Raw genomic sequence first — 17377 nt, 5'->3', positions numbered from 1 at the left:
TCGGCCTTGAAACACAACGCAAAGCTCAATTATTGTCGCGCAAGCTTAAGACGTCTTCTGTCTACAAAAATAAAAGCCTAAATGGAATACTTGTAAATGCATGCATTGATTAACAAATAAATATTACTTCTTTCTCAATTAATGAGCTTGCGCAGCAAGCATGGAGAATTCGCCCCTGCTCAGACTAATTTTTTCTCACATGGTTGTGCGGAATGGTTGCATTATACCTGTACTCTGGCGTACGTGGGATTTTGTTAATTTTGTATACTGTTAACTACCAACATTTTTAATACAGCAGTACAAACAATCGCCGTTAATTAATACATCGAAATAGCCATTTTGGTGTATTGGTGTATTCCCTTTTCTTCCCTTCCCTTCCTGCATGCGCAACTGCATATATATATCATGTATATATTTAAAAAAAATCAACGCAGTATAGTAAAATATAGTTTACTGTTGGATTTCCTCCTTACCCTCTTCCGAACCTACGTAAAGTAGGTTTCAATGATGCCCTTTCGTTTGAAAAACTTGAGTTCGCGAAAAATCTTTATAAGGATTTATTTTTCTTATTTTTTTTCAATTGCGATGATTTGCAGTCTCATAAAGAGTTGACAGGATTTTTTCCTCCTGGAAAATGGTTTTTCATTCCACAAAACACAACATACAAACCACAGGACATACAGTTAACAGACATAGTGACTGGCCTTATAGCTTTAGTTGCTTGGGCCGTAATTCTGAACAACAATACCTCCCCCTGGAACGCGAGTAAACTGGCCGAAAATACACACAATCGAACAACATAATACGATGGTATGCTGAGAGTATTGCATCCTATTTTTTTTTTCATTTTTTTTAATTTTTAATTTTTTTTTTTTATTACCAGTAATAGGGATGGATATTTCACTGAGACTAAAACTAGTACTTTCCTTGAATTTATTTTGCAGTTTTACATAATTATATCTCATTATAATCTCTATGGCCCACACATTTCCGCCGCTGTTCGGGTACTTTCTTGAGCAATCACGGTAAAGCTCAGTGTCTTGTTGATGAAACCACAACTTCACCGCTGTTTTGACTTCTTCCGACGGAGTGATATCCTTTCATATGTTTGTATCAACTTTAGATGGTAGATAAATTTCATTATCCGTGAGGGTTCACCACCCTGTTTACTAGAGGCTAAAGTGCCTTGAAAAAGGTTTCATGTTTGGTCCCTGAGGAAAGGTTTTCAAATAATCTAAACCTTAGCCCACTTATGGTAATAACGCACGATAAGATTATAACCTTTCTTTGGTGGGATTCGCATTGAAAGAAAAGTCGCAGGACGAACTTTTCGAATCCTTGCCTGCCTTTTCCTCCCCTAATATTCAAACGTATTGTTCAGAGCAGAGTCAACGGTGTAGGTAGTGCCAGTAGGCATGAATTCTTAATGCAGTATAACAGCAGCGCACAGAGGATGCGATGTGCACTCTTGATTACTTGGAATTTTAATTCGTATTGCAAAAGTGAGAAACGTTTCTTTTAGATTGATATATATATATATATATATATATATATATATATATAATCGAAGATGAATTACTCGGTTTCAGTCTACATAACTGGCGGGATTTTTCATTCCTCAAATAGATAAAGCTGCCTGTTTGACTTCACTGTGATGTTCGAGTCATCTGTAATGGTCCGCTACAGGTGACCCGAATGCAAGAGTATTGGTTAGGAGTTATCTAAGGAATGATACTGGATTTAGATCTGTGTTGCCGACGGGGGGGGGGGGGGAAGAGTTGTCTAGATAGGGTCTGAATTATGGGTTAGAATATGAGAAAATTAGGAGAAGTAAAAAATCGGGATATTCTGGATTAGGGACCGTAAATAAAAAACTGAGATAGGAAGGTAGCTAGATATCCGACCTGGTGGTGGTGGTGGTGGTGTGTGTGTGGGGGGGGGGGGATCCGCGGAAAACTTCAGAACTAGTGCCTCTCCATATAATAACCAAATGTCTCAGCATAGGAAGAAGATTATAAGCAAAAAGAGGTCGGGGACCTGAATTCAGTTGAAAAGTGATTCGGGCAGTATTTATTCATATCCAAAATTTGGGGAAGTAGGAGGGATATATCCGAAGAATCTCGAAATATGATGCACACAGATCTGGAAGAAAAATTAAAAAGTTTTATTAACGTGTCAAAAATCATAAATACGAAAAATACACACGGCGATGAAATGTTTTGGAGTGTATATTTGAATAATTGCATTAAACTGATATTCTGAATAAATGCACACCAATTTTTAGTAAACATAGAAAAGAATATAGTCTAATAATAATAATGTACTTTTTGTAGTTTTAGATTCGCCTGTTTCATGCCATTTTCCTTGCTTGTTTAAAAAAATAAAAATAAAAAGCCCAAACATGACGCTTTCTGAAGTTAATTTTTTGACCTTTGCTTATTGGAGAGAGATTTCACACTAAGTGATGAAAAATCATCAACCAACTTAACAGTGTAAGAAATTAGAATTAAAACAATAGAATTGTGCAGTTTAATGATTAACTGATGTACGTAGTTTGCAATCGTATATGTGTGTGCGTGTGTTTGTGTGAACAGTAGTTACTTGCAATCCATGGCCATGCTTATTTGAATGCCTGTACTCACTATGACAGTTTGACTTTATATAAAGAGAAGTTTTTAAATCAGTTCTCGATACATTCTGAAGAGCTGAATAAAAATTGTTAATTGGCCATGGCTTGGCTATCACTGGACTACACATTCATATTCCAGGAAAAGAAAGCTCGCGGCTTTGTATTGCTGACACTTAGCACAACATCAAGCGGTACCGATGTCTTCACAGTTATCCTCAAACATCTTCATTGGCGTATAAATACCAATTCATGGAAAATTTTCAGCATGCAGTCAGAAAGTCACTGCATGCTGAAAAGTACTTTTCAGTACAGTCTCATGTTTGCATAATTTGTTGCATTATGAATATTTCTGGTGTCATGTTATTGCGCTTGGGTGATCACGTGAAAAAAAATTAGTAAACGGTAATTTATTATGAACCGTTGTTAAAGAAACTTTAGTACGATCTTCTTTCGGATATTAGAAAATGCACCATGAGTAATTAAATTAAGAAATCGGTGTCCTGTGATCATTGATTAAAATGAACACTTTGCCACATCAAATCGCAATGATTGTAATTTGCTGTGACCCTGGATTGACAAGCAAAAAATGCCACTGATTGGCTCCATCCTTCTTGTTTGTGGCTACAGTTAAATATCTAAATCTACGAGTTCAGGTATTTAATTTGTAGCTAACAGATCGTTGAATTCAAAGATCTTGTTAAAGTATAGATAACTCTATCCGCCCATTACTCATTACAGTTGAAACTATGTCCAAACACGAAGGCTGTGCTTTCACGGACACCGATTTGAGTAATTGATAGCTAGCGAGTTTTAAAAGGGACTGGTCAAACCGCTGTATCTGCAAAACTGCCTATTTTATAAAAACAGCGAATGAAAATTTAAACGCTTCTCCCTTAGTATCGCTTCCTGTACACACATATTTTCATTCACATACTGGCCTGGTTGACCGATTAGTTTTCATATTTGCTCCGTAACAAACGGCCTTGGGATCGAAAGTTGCACAGAGAGCACTGATGTTTTGTGAATGTCTCTAGGGGGAAGATGAATTATAAATTTTATGTCCTAGTGTCACCCCACTACCCTCTTCACTGGAGGCTCGAAAAATGTTCCATGTTTGACATTTAGAGCAGGGTTTCCGGATTATCTCACTTTTAACCCGCCCACTGCACTAATAGAAATGTGCCGCAATTATTATAGGCTAACATGAGCTTTTCGTGATTAGGATATATTAGAAGAAGAAGAAAACATATGCTGAGCTGATCGATCCTAAAAGAGGTGGGAACAATTTTTTATACTAAATATCCATGTTTTATTTCGAAAAGTAGACTGCTCTTTCGGAGTCACGAAATTTACTGTCACAGTATAAGGTGCATCGTAGTCTCAGTTGTTATTAATCTAAACAACAGGATCATTTGTACAGTGGCTTCATCTTTCTCATAACTACACTATCGTTTGCATCTGCTTTACATCCGTTCGTTGTGTCATGACTCATAACGAATTTGACACGAGATATTCATAATTAGTACTCCATATGTATACGCTTGTGAAGGCAAATAACTCGAAGTGTGACCGCTTGGGTTTGTCTTATGTGGTTAGGAAAGCGACATGCGAGTGTAATATCTTGTTCATAATATGTATTTTATAGACAAAATGTTATTTTGTTAAATAAACTTTTATTAATTTAATGAAATTAATAATATAAATAACAAGAATAAAAACAAGTAGCTAAAATAAAGACAAATAAATAATGATGAAAATAATAAATAAAACAATAGAAAGAATAATTTATTTAAAATGAATAGAAAGAAAGAATTTATTTTAAGTACAAAATCTCTTTCCAACGTAACGTTTATATCAAATAATCTTCTCAAAGTTAGGAGTCAAATTTGTGCAACTGATTTAACTCCTAACTGGTTTATACCTGATTTTTTTTTTTGAGAATGTTGATATTCACAAAACTTAATAGAATCTACACCAAAAGTATTGTGCACAGTCAATAACATCTTATTTGGATTCACTGTATATCTGTATGATGCATCATACAGAATGTTGTAAGTTGGGATTTACTCTACTGATTAAATTTAAATAAGTCTCAAAACACTTTTGAGAAACTGTATTTTGCAGTTAAGATTATCAGGCTAACCATCCTGATAATCTAATAAAATCCTGATAATATAAGAACACACCTGACTGATTGGTGTGATCATACGTCTTAACGTTAAGTAATAATCTTCGAGCGTAACGTCTTTTTTTGATTATGTAACGAAGTTTAATTAATTCATTAAGGCATACAGAAAAGAAAAAAAAACCAGTGACACTGTCCTACTTGAGATCAGAGACCAAGCTGTCGTGAACTTTTGCTGGTGTGTTCGTGTGTGTGTGTGTGTGTTTGTGTGGTAGGGGGTGCTTTACTGTTAGAATATAAGTACCTGCGTACCGCAGAAGGAATTATGACTTCCAGTTTTCTTTTGAGCACGAAGAACGTTTATAAAAGCTTTTCAAGTAAATATGAGTTATTCACTGTTAGGTGGAATTGACAAGGTTTTCGCTCTGCAAAATAGATAGCAGCTGGATAGTAAATTTTCTATAAGTTGTAGTGATGAAGTGATCTACGAACCTTTCTAAATTTTCATATAGTTTGGAAACCTACTTCCTAAGTAGTTTTTTTTTTACCAAATGTTAAATTAGTACAGACATCAAAGGTGGAGACGTGTGCAAAGCTTTTGCCTTAACATGTATTCCCAAAAGTGAGGGATATTGCAATTAAAATATTCATTTGATTTAAATTGTTTGAAGGCATTTTAAATATATAATAATCATATAAAATTGTACTTAATAAGTAGATTCGATTGGCCAGTCCAGGAAATGCATTCTGGTCTAAAGAATTGTTTGCGTACCTACTTAGAATATGGAAGCAAACGATTTTTCAGTTAGAACTGTTCAAAACTTTCCTCACTATTGGTCTTTAATGGAATTACTTCAGTGTGATTTTATCAATCTTTTGGATTTTTTTTTCCCGTTAGATGTTTGGTTACTGAAATTTAATTAACAGAAAATATTTTATTAATAAATATTATATAAATTGTATATGAAAAAAGTATTATAGAAAAGGTATTTTGCATATTTGATATTCTCAAATTTCGAATCGGATGGAATATTGCTTTCAGCCAGTATATATATGTGTGCAAGTAATATGCCTCAACTAACTATATGTTAGTTGAGGCACATTTTTAGAAACCTTCAAATGTTAAACTGCCTCGAAAGACACTTCCAGCGTTTTTGACCACATCGGTGTTTAATAGAGGAAGTTGGAGAACGCTATAGTATCATCCTGTAGCTTCCTCCAAGTTTACATATCTTTCCTAGCCAGCCCCATGAACTATCTGTTTCGGAGTAGAATCGATAGCGTCTTCCTTCCGCGAAATGCTGGTGCAGTACCTCTTCCTTCCTAACTGGGCTGGCAAAATCCGAAGGTCCCAATTGGTTGGTTTCAGAGGCTTGCACAACCCTTGTTATAGCTAATAATTACGGCAGAAGTCAAGTGTTTGTGTGTATATTCCCAATGTCTGACACGTAAAATGTACGTAAATTGTTTCTCTTGCAGCCTTCCCATCACACGAATCACGACTTGGACGCCTATCTGGGCCGTCATGATTGGAGCCGCATCCCCGAGGCGATACAGAAACCCCGCAGACAGAGTGCTTCGCAAGTAGACGAGTTTTTCGAAGAGCAGACGGACGCAGGAACCATGCCAGGGTCTCTAGGTGGTTTCCCTCACTGCTTTCCACACGGACTGCTACCGCAAGGACCGACTCAACGGACCAACGGACTGTGCACACGGGGCTATCCCGCTGCTTCTTACTACCCGCGACCACAGGAACAGTGTCGTATGACGGGCCAAACGGGTGATATGAACTCTGGTGCCTACGTACCCTGTGGTGTTAATACTAAAAGTGACGACGTGTTCGTGAAACCTGCGCCGGTGTCTAGTCCCACCGGCAACTGCCCTGAACCTCGTACCACCCTTACCGGTTTCTGGGAGGACATTACAGCGTCAATACGGAAGCTTGATCCGGACAACGGAGACCTTGTGACAGTGAAGACTGAGACTCCTGCCCTTACTCCTTGTCCTTACTCAGGTGCGAACGGGGCGCCCAATGGGACCCATCCAGTGGCAATGGTGGTGGGTGGGGGCCCAACTGTAAAGGAAGAGAAGTGTCAGCAGATGGGAGTGCCAGCCGCACAGCTTACTATGACACCTTACCCCAGCTCTTCGGCGGCGACCAGCTGCACGGGAGGTGTGCCCGTGCGCGTGCCATCAGCGGGATCGCCTTTCCCTACGTCTCCCAGTCTACAAGCATTCAGGTACACTAGCATGGGGCCACATTTCGCCATGTCGAGGGTGTACATGCCTCCCACGCCTCCAAACTCCGAGCCTGGCAGTCCTTCCACCGATACTTTCTCGTTAGGACGACGCACGCCACCGCCTCCCTATCCCGTGTCATCTTCGGCGTCTCTTCCAGTCACGTGCCTGAGCGAGGTGCAATCGCAAACCAGATATAATCGGAGGAATAATCCAGAGCTCGAGAAGAGGAGGATTCATCACTGCGACTATCCCGGTGGGTATTCAGTTCTCAGTGTTATCTCTTAATGCTAATTTTAATTTATACACTTATTTGTTGTGCGGATTAGTATCGCCCTCTAGTGTTGAACATCTCTGTTTAGAGCCTCGTATTTATAGTGTGTGTGTGTGTGTGTGTGTGTGTGTGTGTGTGTGTGTGTGTGTGTGTGTGTGTGTGTGTGTGTATAGAGAAACTATACATCCAAAAATTATGGAAGATATGGATAAGCTACAAATTAAGCAATTATTTAACGACTCAGATAATGTTGACGGGGAGGGAAGAAACTAATTGCATGTTCAAAAAAAAAAAAAATGAAAAAAAATGGTGCTTTTAAAAGATGTATGCATTCTTTACTTATCTGCAGTATCTCAAATCATTAAAGATCGAACGTTTATAATTGCCTCGATTTATGCATTTCCATTTTTAATGAATAAAGCTGTAGCAGCTATTTAGTCTTTTATATTTCATATATTAATTAAACTCTAAGGTGCATATTTCTTAATATAACAATACTGTCAGTTAATGAATATTTTATTGAATACTGAATAATGAATTTTGATTATGTAATTGTTCTCAATTGCATTCGAAGAAATTATATTGTAATGTCTATTAAGATGGCCTAAGCTGATATTATAGGAAATGATATAATTCATTGTATGATAATGATTTACTGTTTATGATCCGACGAACGTTTCAATCTTTTAAAATTTTGAATCTTTTGATTTTCTGTGGCATTATGGCATTATTTGTTCTTTCTTACGTTCATGTTTCATTCTGCTGTAGTTGTAACTAACTATATGGGAGATATACCACACATACAAACACAATACACGCTATGATTTAAGTGGTTTTCAATGAATTCGATTAATGGATTGTATAATGGACATTTTCCCATGGTTGTACCCTCCTGCCAGGACCGAGCCCATTTCAAGAAGATTAATTGCGTCTGTTACATTAAAGATTATTAGCTCAAGAAGATACGCTGCAATCATCACAGCTGGTCCATAATGGAAGTCGGTACAGAGATTAAAGTGAGTGATGTACATATTAATATAAAGACATTAGTGGTGGGGGTAAATTTGCCAAATTTAACTATAATCACAAACTATGAGCTTCGGTATTAAAGTCTTTCATTAAGTGTAAATTTCTTTTTAGTGAGTAAAGCACTTTGTATAATTATTATGCTATTCCAGGACATCAAGCAGAATTCGAGATTTTATCCCCTTCTCCCTGGGCTACATCGTTGGGGTCATAAAATATGTAACACCATCAAAAATATTAATGGTCGCCCATTTTTATAAGAACGATCAGTGCGTACATTTTTTTTCAGTTATTATTTAGATTGTTATCCAAAAATTGCGGATAATGGCAATGATAGTTAATCGTAATGTCCGCCCCTTATTTTATTTTTATTTATTTTTTAATTAATTAATTGTTTTTATTTTTTAGATCAAAGTTAGGAAGCTGATTTTATTCTTTATTTTATTGTTGTTTTAGTTTTTAATTCCGATTCTTCCATGAAGGTAGTCTCAAAGTATGCACTTCTTCCTTAATTATACTCTGCAGATAGCTTAGACTTTAGATGATGGATTGAAAACCAAATTCCACTAGAATAACAATTCCGGGACATTCGAAATTTTGTATTCAGTATTTTGACCAAAATGTCTTTATCTAGATCACCATTCAATTCGGCTTTGCTGCTGTACTGCTTGAGATTGTTAACTGACTTTATCAGATATATATGACTGGGGAAGAGATTTAAAAAAAATACAATCTGTGGTTATGTCTCCTAGGCAAAAGAAAACATAACTATTGAAGTTAAAGCAGATTTTTTTGGGATCGTTAAAAAGAACAAATCTATCAATAACACAAAGAATTAGTTTTGCTGTCAGCATGAGAAACTTAAAAATCTGTTTCATTGATTAGTGATTCAATAGGTAGAATGCATATATAGGAAAGTATGCACTAATTCCATTCTCTGATAGTGGAATGACTGTGCATTCTCTTTTCATTTCAAAGTCAGGTACCAAATGATTTCTCATATTTACGCATTTTGGCTCATTTGAAATAATACCAGTACCGTTTGCCTTAGTTTAATTAAAAAAAAAAAACATCCCTGAAAAGTTGGTCATCTCTCTTTGTATTACAAATCGACGAAGAAATGTATTGTGATTTTCTTGATGAGCCTCCTTTGAAGAATATTACTTCCATATAAGGTCTGTATAGAATGAAACCTGCAACTAAATTTCGATATACTAAACCATAGATTATTACACATGAGGGTAACCCAAACATTTTCGGAATTTTCATATTTTTATCTTAAATATATCTTTATCTTTGAAATTACAAGTGAAAAACATTATTTAACAAAATATGAGCTATTAGGTTTCATCCATGTATCTGAAAGCAACTTTATCCTTCTACGACGGGTTCATTTCTTCGATGTGAAAATCGCTTGACACAGTCTTTATATCCTCGCGATTAACAAAGCAGTCTGTGCAGAGAGTGTGCGAGCGATCTGAACAAGTGACAATCAGATGGCGCCAGGCCAAGCTTAAAAAATCGAGGAAAGCGAAGGTCTGTCTCCAGCTCCTTGGTTTTTTTTTTCTTTGTGTGTGTGTGTTGGAGGGAGCGCATACTTTCGATTCTTTTTTAATTAATTAATTAATTACCGTGTGATGATTCAGCGTAAGTTCCCTTTACGGGAATGTACGGTACCATCTAAGTCCCCTCAAATTTTATCCGGGCTCCGGAACCCCAGCATAGCTGACGAATCAGGCCTATGGCTGGGTCAGTATTCCTGACTGTAATCCGTGTGTGTCCACGGCCGGTTTGCCTGTTTGCGGGATGAAAAACCCCAGATAAACTGCGGGGAAAAACCCTGCTGTCCACGCCCAAGTCCGGCTAACTTGGCTATAGCTGAGGAAAATCCTTAAGCTTGGTTACAAGGTCTTTTTTAAGGAATCATCATCATCATGAGAATTGTTAGTTTGACTAACGTATATTGAACCGTGTATTTATTATAATAGTGTCTTGTTGTATTTGCACATAAGATGTTTTGCTTTGAGTTGTGTTGTATTTTAATAGCTTAAATTCATTTGTGTGTACTTATTATAGATAGCAGGATTTCATTATCCTCACTCTGAAGGTAAGATAGCAGGAATATAATGTGTTTTACGTTAGATCAAGCACAACTTTAAAAACGGGTGACGTCAGAATATGGTTCTTTCCGAGAATTAATTGCCTGGATGAATTATTTGCATAAGGCAAACCAAATATAATTAAAAGCTATTAACAGATATAATATGCTAACCGAATAGCTTTAGTTGCTTCGGTTTTAATCCCAACCAACCCGCCATATAAACTCCTAGAATCACCTATCTTGCTAATGACTTCTACTTTATACAAACCTTTATATAGGAGTTCGTGATATCCACCCTACACTGTGAGGAAATTATAAGGCTATTCTTTAGTTTGACTTGGGAACTGTCATTCTTTTCAGCTGGAGAGTAGAAATAACGATTTATCTCAACACCTCATAGATTCTTAGTATGTTTGAGGTCAGTACAACGAATTTTGAATGACAGTTTTAGAAAATCTCACATAAACACACCAGACAATCTGTTTTAGGCACTGACTAAAATATGTCCCATCACATATATTGGTTTTTAACAGAGAGGATTAAAATAGCAGTTTTTTGCTATGTTAGTTGAACAGCTCGGTGTATTTCTTTGAAGTGAAAGCAATCATGAGGAACTTTTATTTTTCTGTCCGTCTAATTTAATTATAGGATGAGTTAACTGAGTTAAAGCATATTTTCTACTCCAACACTGTGGTTTTTCTACATGAATAAAATTACTATATTTTATCTTTCAAGTGCTATTAAAATATGTTAATGATTATTTTTATAGGAATTCGTTATTGCAAGTTCGTGTTCTAACTAATTTAGTTGGGATCGGTCTGATTCGATTCTTTGATTCTTCCCTAAATATGCTGATGCGTAGTACATTCATTTCTAACTAGTTTTACAAAACAGTTTGTCTCGTATGTAACATTTCTTCGCCTAGCTTAACATTGATGACGTAGCAGATTAGTCTTTCGAAGTTGAGGAGCCGCATGTTCTCCTGAGTAGGCATTCTGTCCATTTAACTAATATTCGACAAATGAAAACCTATATCATTTTGAAACCAAATAGTTTACTATTGCCTTTAGTGATATAAGGAAAAATTCCCATTCCTCGAGTTTAATCTGATATGCAGGTTGTGGTTGTCAAGAATAGAATCGATTATACCGTTTGATAATTTAGGACGTTCTCCGAATAGTTTGTCGGTTTTGTACGAGACTGATAATTTACATTCAATGAAAAACTCTTATAAGCGTTCTTCGTTTGTTACACAGGATTCCGAATATGTCACTTTTCCGTGCGTTTCACAGATCTTAGACTGTGGAATAATTCGACTGATTATTGTGATGAAAAAACAAAAGCAGATCACCTAAATGCCAAGTGGGCACATTCGTACCGTTATGGGGAAAAAAAAAAGAAAAGAAAAAAAAAACTATGGATCCATCATTCATTATAATGCGATTTTTCAGATTTCTGAAAACTTACTTAACCCTTTGCAAAGAAACATACATATCAAAGACTGTCGTCTTCTATAAAATATCCCTCCCTTCCTTCTCCGGAGTGTTACGAAAATTATGGACGCACCTTAATGACATTTTAGGTGTTGTTGTACAGCGCAAAGTTAATAAGAATAACTTAAAACTTTCATAATAAGACAAAATTTGACTTTATATATTGCAAAAAAAAAGGGCATAAAGTGTCTCATATTTGTTGCAACATACACAACAGGACAAGAATGGATGTCACTGTGCCACTTATGAAAACTCAGCTTGTAGAGTCATCAAAGAAATGTCGCTTCAGCCATTAACAAAGTGCCATCCATCCCCCTTTCCTCTTAAGCTTGCTATGAAAGGCTGAGAGGAGTGGGGAGATAATTTGTCCCAAGTATAAAATTACTCTTGTCAATGCAGGTGTTGCCTGGCTTAGTGAACAGTTGACTTTAAGCTGCATGAGTTACCTTCCCTGTGTACAAACTGATAGCATTAATCTCTGACAACACGTCAAACCATTATCTAAGATGGCTAATAGATTTTCATTCTTTTTTACTTTTTCCCTAGGCTGTACCAAAGTGTATACGAAGAGTTCTCACCTGAAAGCCCACCAACGAATCCACACAGGTAGGTTGAACTGGTCATTTTAGAAACGATAAGTTTTGCTCTTCAGTATTTTGACATTATATTTTGCCAAGTATAATGTTAAATCACACTTTAATCAAAAAATATCTCAAAATCATAGCTTCAAAGAAATGAAAAACTCTTCACCCTTTGGAATTTTTTTTCCTTCAGACAATGTTTTGTTTTTAAATCTGCTTTTAATATTTCACAGCTGCTGCTTCTTTGTGCGTGCAACATTGTAGTAGTACAGAAAACAGACACCTTCCCTTTGGTTGATAAATTTGCTAAAGTGCTTCATAGCTATTCGACCTATTAATATTAGCATAAGGAGTGAGGTAGTAAGACTAATTACAGAACATTTTTTCACCTGCAAAAACACTAAAAGATAGAGGGGGGTGATTATTGAGCTAAGGAAATTTATAAAGCCCAGAGGAGTAGTTGGCCCAACCTTTATCACTTGGCTTTCCTCCTTTTGTCAAAAGTCATGGAATGCTCTACTAATTTTAATAAGACCAGTGGAAACCTACATGACCTGGTGTTTAAACAACCGCACGCAACGCCACTTTTTTTTTTTTCATGATGTCCTCTCAATTCCAGGAACTCTTTTTTTTTTTTTTTAAATAAGAAGCCTATCTCGTGGCGATCACCTTAAAAAAAGTTAGCTATGCAAGGAACCTTGTGTTAGAAACGCAGGGTTCCCGGCATAGCTAATTTCGGAGCTCTCGTACCATTTAACGGATTCTAATATTCTACAGATTGCTTTAATATACAGCCAAAGCAACTAAAGCCCATGATGCCATGTATGTCTGTCAATTGCATATACTCTTCCAGCTAGTTTGCCTGTTTTTCTGGATGAAAAAACCCGAAGTTTTCAAGGGGGAGGCGAAGGCTGCCACCTCCGTATTAGACCTTTTTATTATTTAGCTCGGCGATGTGCCTTGGATGATTAAAAAACTTTTACATCATCTGAAGTTTTGCAAACATATTTATATAATAGAATTCCATCATTCCACAAGCTATTGGCGGCGAATTACATTTTTGGTATTTTATAAAATTGGTCTTTGGATGGGAACCCTCTTTCACAAAGAAGAGAGAGAGAGAGAGATTTTAACGCTTGTTTCGTAAAGACTAATTTAGGTTTACCAGAAAGGCGTATTTGATTCTAGGAAATACTGTAACTTCACTTGCTGTTTTGCGCTACGTAATGTTACATTTTACTCTATTATGGGTTTGGAGTTTATGAACAACTCTCGGACAATTATTGTTATTATTGCATTTATTAATTTTAATAACAGCATAATTCTGCTAGTAATAATATTTTGATAACTGCAACTAATCGTATTACTGTTACTGTTTTTCTTTTCTCTTTTCGATATTAATAACACCGATAACCATTTTAAAATTCAATATCATCGAATCTGATTGTACTTCTGTGATTTTTCTGTAAGTCTCGGCTCGGGTAAGGTCCCAAGGGAATGGAAGGAGATAAAAATTGTTCAACTTTCAAAAGCTTATATATTGATGCGGAAGATTACCGATTGTGTATCATGTTGATGGGACTGTTGGGACTGTACTCCAGGAACTTGAATAAAGGTAGTTCTAGGACCGAAATAACTAATTATAGATCAGTTAGCATTTCAAGAGTAGTGATCGACGTATTAGAGAAGTTGGTTAAATAATAAAATTCAGGAATGGGATATTGCATGGCGGGGAAGGTGGAAGCATGGTTTTGTGAAGGGTAGGTCATGCTTCAGTAACTTACTCATTTTCTATAATAAGGTGACAGTTGAGTTGGATAAAGGCTACACGGTCACGCTGTTGGAGCTTCGCAAAGGCATCTGATCGGATACTGCATGGAATTCTGATACCTAAATTGCATCAAATGGTATGGACATGAAGCTGGTGATGAGAATAAGCGATTATTGGATGGAGAGATACCAGGTTTGTACAAGTGCACAGTCCTGTAGAAGGCTTGTGACTAGTGGCGTGCCACAGGGCTCTGCACTTGGGCTACTACTATTTAATTTGTTTATTAATGATATAAGAAATGATCTGAGAGGAAATATTCAGTTGTTTGCAGATGATGCAAAATTAGGTAGAACAATAGTGAATAGAGATATTGATATTTTACAGATGACTTAAATAGACTGGCAGTATGGACAAAGAAGAATGGATGCCAATTTAATGTGGCAAAGTAAGATTATGCATTTTGGAATGAAAAGATTACCAGAAGATTACCGGTTGTGTATCATGTTGATGAGACTGTGCTCCAGGAACTTGATGAAGCTAGGGATTGGGGGTGTTGGTGGGAAGGGAGTTGGAATTCACAGGGCATATTGCAAAGTGGCTAAAACAGCTCATAATATTACCTGGTTATTGAAGAACACTATAGCATGCAGAGATAAGGTTATTATTCCAATTTATAAGCTTTTGATAAAGCCTTATCTGATTATTGCGCACAGTTTTAGTCGCCTGGATTTCTTGGAGATGTGGATGAGGTGGAGCGGATTCAGAGGCGAGTAATAAGATGGTGGCAGGACTGTATGATGCTCCGTAAGAAGAGATTGGAGATTTGTGTTACAGAAGCTGGTTGATTGGCGGAAAGGTGGGGATAGAGGATTGATGCTGACGAAATATTTCATTACATGAATAATGTACGAAAACTAGAGGTCATCCATGGAAATTGAGTAAGAATGTGGCTATTAAGGGAGTGAGGACTAGATTAGATTTTTTTTTTCTTGGAGAGTCGTGAATGAGTGAAATAGATTGCTAGAGTCAGCTGTGTGCGTTTTGTGGGTGAATGATTTCAAAGCTGCAGACTCCATGGAGGTGCCTGTATAATAATAATAATAATGTCGTGACTTTCCAAAAAACAGTATTTTACATATCATGTTTTTGTTCAAAAAATGCCAACGTTGACATTAGTTAGTTTGATAAAAATCGACTTTTGCACTTCTTACACTGAGCCGCAGAATTATTCTCAATTTCTGTCACACTAATTTCTATACAGTGTATATATGTGTTTGCGGTGTAATAATGATTGGCACCTGAGTTTTATGGTCCTTCCTTCCATATCATTTACTGATCAATTTGGGAGTAGTGGGTTTTTTGAAGGAATAAAACAGAATACATATATATAACAAATACAACGTAGGAGATCCTTTGTGGTCTTCGAATTGCCAGTATAATCAATATTGTAATACAGAAATTCTACATTGTTTTTATATTCTGTAAAAAAATATGAAGCTGAGAATGAACCACACGCCACATTGTAATCCCAGACATCCACATTAATTACTTAAATGCGAGTAGTGTATTCACAACAAATTGCCTTGATTGTTTACAGCGGAAGAAACATAAAGTCGAAACTTTTTATATCAAAGAATATGCATGGAATACGAGCGCAATGTTTCTTTTTATGAATAAATGAAGAATAAATGATTGTCAAAATTTTAATTGTTTATATCGAATTTATAATAATGGCATTGTCACAACGATATATTTTTTTTCCAAAACAAAAATATGCCTGAAAAAACTTGCTTTCTGAAATTTTGTCGTCACTTGGATAATATTACTATATATTGTCCGTATTGTTTTATTTCCTAAAGCTGCCACTGTATTTAAAAGATTCATACCACTCCACTTCCTGTTACAATAACTTCCAACATCTACTTGCATGTATTTTCTACAGATATTTTCATTGATATTTTTCCTCAGAATTGTCGTCTACAATTTGTCCTACTTGCTTTTAAATTTGATATCATTTGTGGCAACTATTCCACCACCCATTCCTTCAGTTCACTTCCAATCTCACGAAATTAAATTGTTTCTTAATTTTCATTTATCTCCTCTCCTTTCATTGTTTGAAAACCTCTTTCTTGCTAACCTCCTGCCCTTTTTGGAAGTAACTCGGTTAGTGTCCCATAATTTTTTCTACAAAAATTCTTCTAAAAATGTAACTTATTCCATTCCACCGATGTAGTAATCGGTGGTAATCTGTGTATCCCTATAAGGTTCCAGAAAAATATATTTTTCAACATGGTCAAAATTATTTTGAAATTATTTACATTGTAATGTCAGATACTTTTATTTCATGTCACTTTACGTTTATAAAGTTAAATGCACAGTCCATATCGGTCTTTTTCTAACAGACTAATAACAATTACTTAAAAAAGAACGTGTCCATTAAGTTACGGTGCTAAACTAGCTGCTTAAATATTTCGTCATAAACAACTGATTTTTGAGTGGGTATGCAAAATTACAAGAGAAATATATGAATTAAATTTCACGCAGGTCACTCTATTGAATTCCGATTCTCTTCACAGCGTTCATTTTAAATTTAAAAAAATAATAAAAACATAATTTTAGTCTGTTCGCTAAGACACACGTCTCTTGGTTTTGAATAAACCACCGTTTAGATTACATGCGTGATGAGAGGAGATTTTCCTAAACCTTTCCCAAAGGAGACTCTGAACTATCTCAGACAGTTCCGGCTTTTCTAAGTTTAACGAAACCTTCTCTTTTTCCTTTCTCTAAACAGATAAATTGATCCTTAGAACTTATATAATTTAGAATCATAATGCACAGTTTTCGTATACGTGTTGAATAAAATAATAATAATTACACTAGTAACAATAATATTATAAATTAATAAGGATATATTTGTGAGTTAAACAGTAACAAAGAAATTGCTGCAATTACTTTTAAATAGAATTCTTATCAGGTTTTAATGTTTTTTAAACATCCATACAAAAACCGCCGTTCTGACTGGACGATTTTTGATGAAAGTTGACATATCGTATATTTACTACGATTTATTCATTCTTTTAAGCTTAATACGAATATATCTTTTCAGTGATACCACGATCATGCGAAACTATAGGGAACG

At 35.9% G+C, this 17377-nt stretch overlaps 1 protein-coding gene across 2 annotated transcripts in view; it reads left to right on the top strand.

Moving 5' to 3' along the window:
• The window catches only part of LOC150104744 (uncharacterized), a 147570-nt gene that overhangs the window by 108489 nt on the left and 21704 nt on the right, over nt 1-17377 (top strand). For both annotated transcript variants that reach the window (XM_090395925.1, XM_090395924.1), the window contains exons 2-3: nt 6234-7248; nt 12433-12492. In XM_090395925.1, coding sequence (XP_090252051.1) covers nt 6234-7248; nt 12433-12492 — 1075 coding nt within the window. The remainder of the gene's footprint in view (nt 1-6233; nt 7249-12432; nt 12493-17377) is intronic.

This window comes from Typopeltis vanoorti, chromosome 7 (assembly GCF_054136105.1).
Source record: "Typopeltis vanoorti isolate ZY-2024b chromosome 7, IOZ_Tvanoo_1.0, whole genome shotgun sequence".
Taxonomy (NCBI): domain Eukaryota; kingdom Metazoa; phylum Arthropoda; class Arachnida; order Uropygi; family Thelyphonidae; genus Typopeltis; species Typopeltis vanoorti.
Note: the sequence above shows the minus strand (reverse complement) of the source record. Positions and strands in the feature narration are given on the sequence as shown.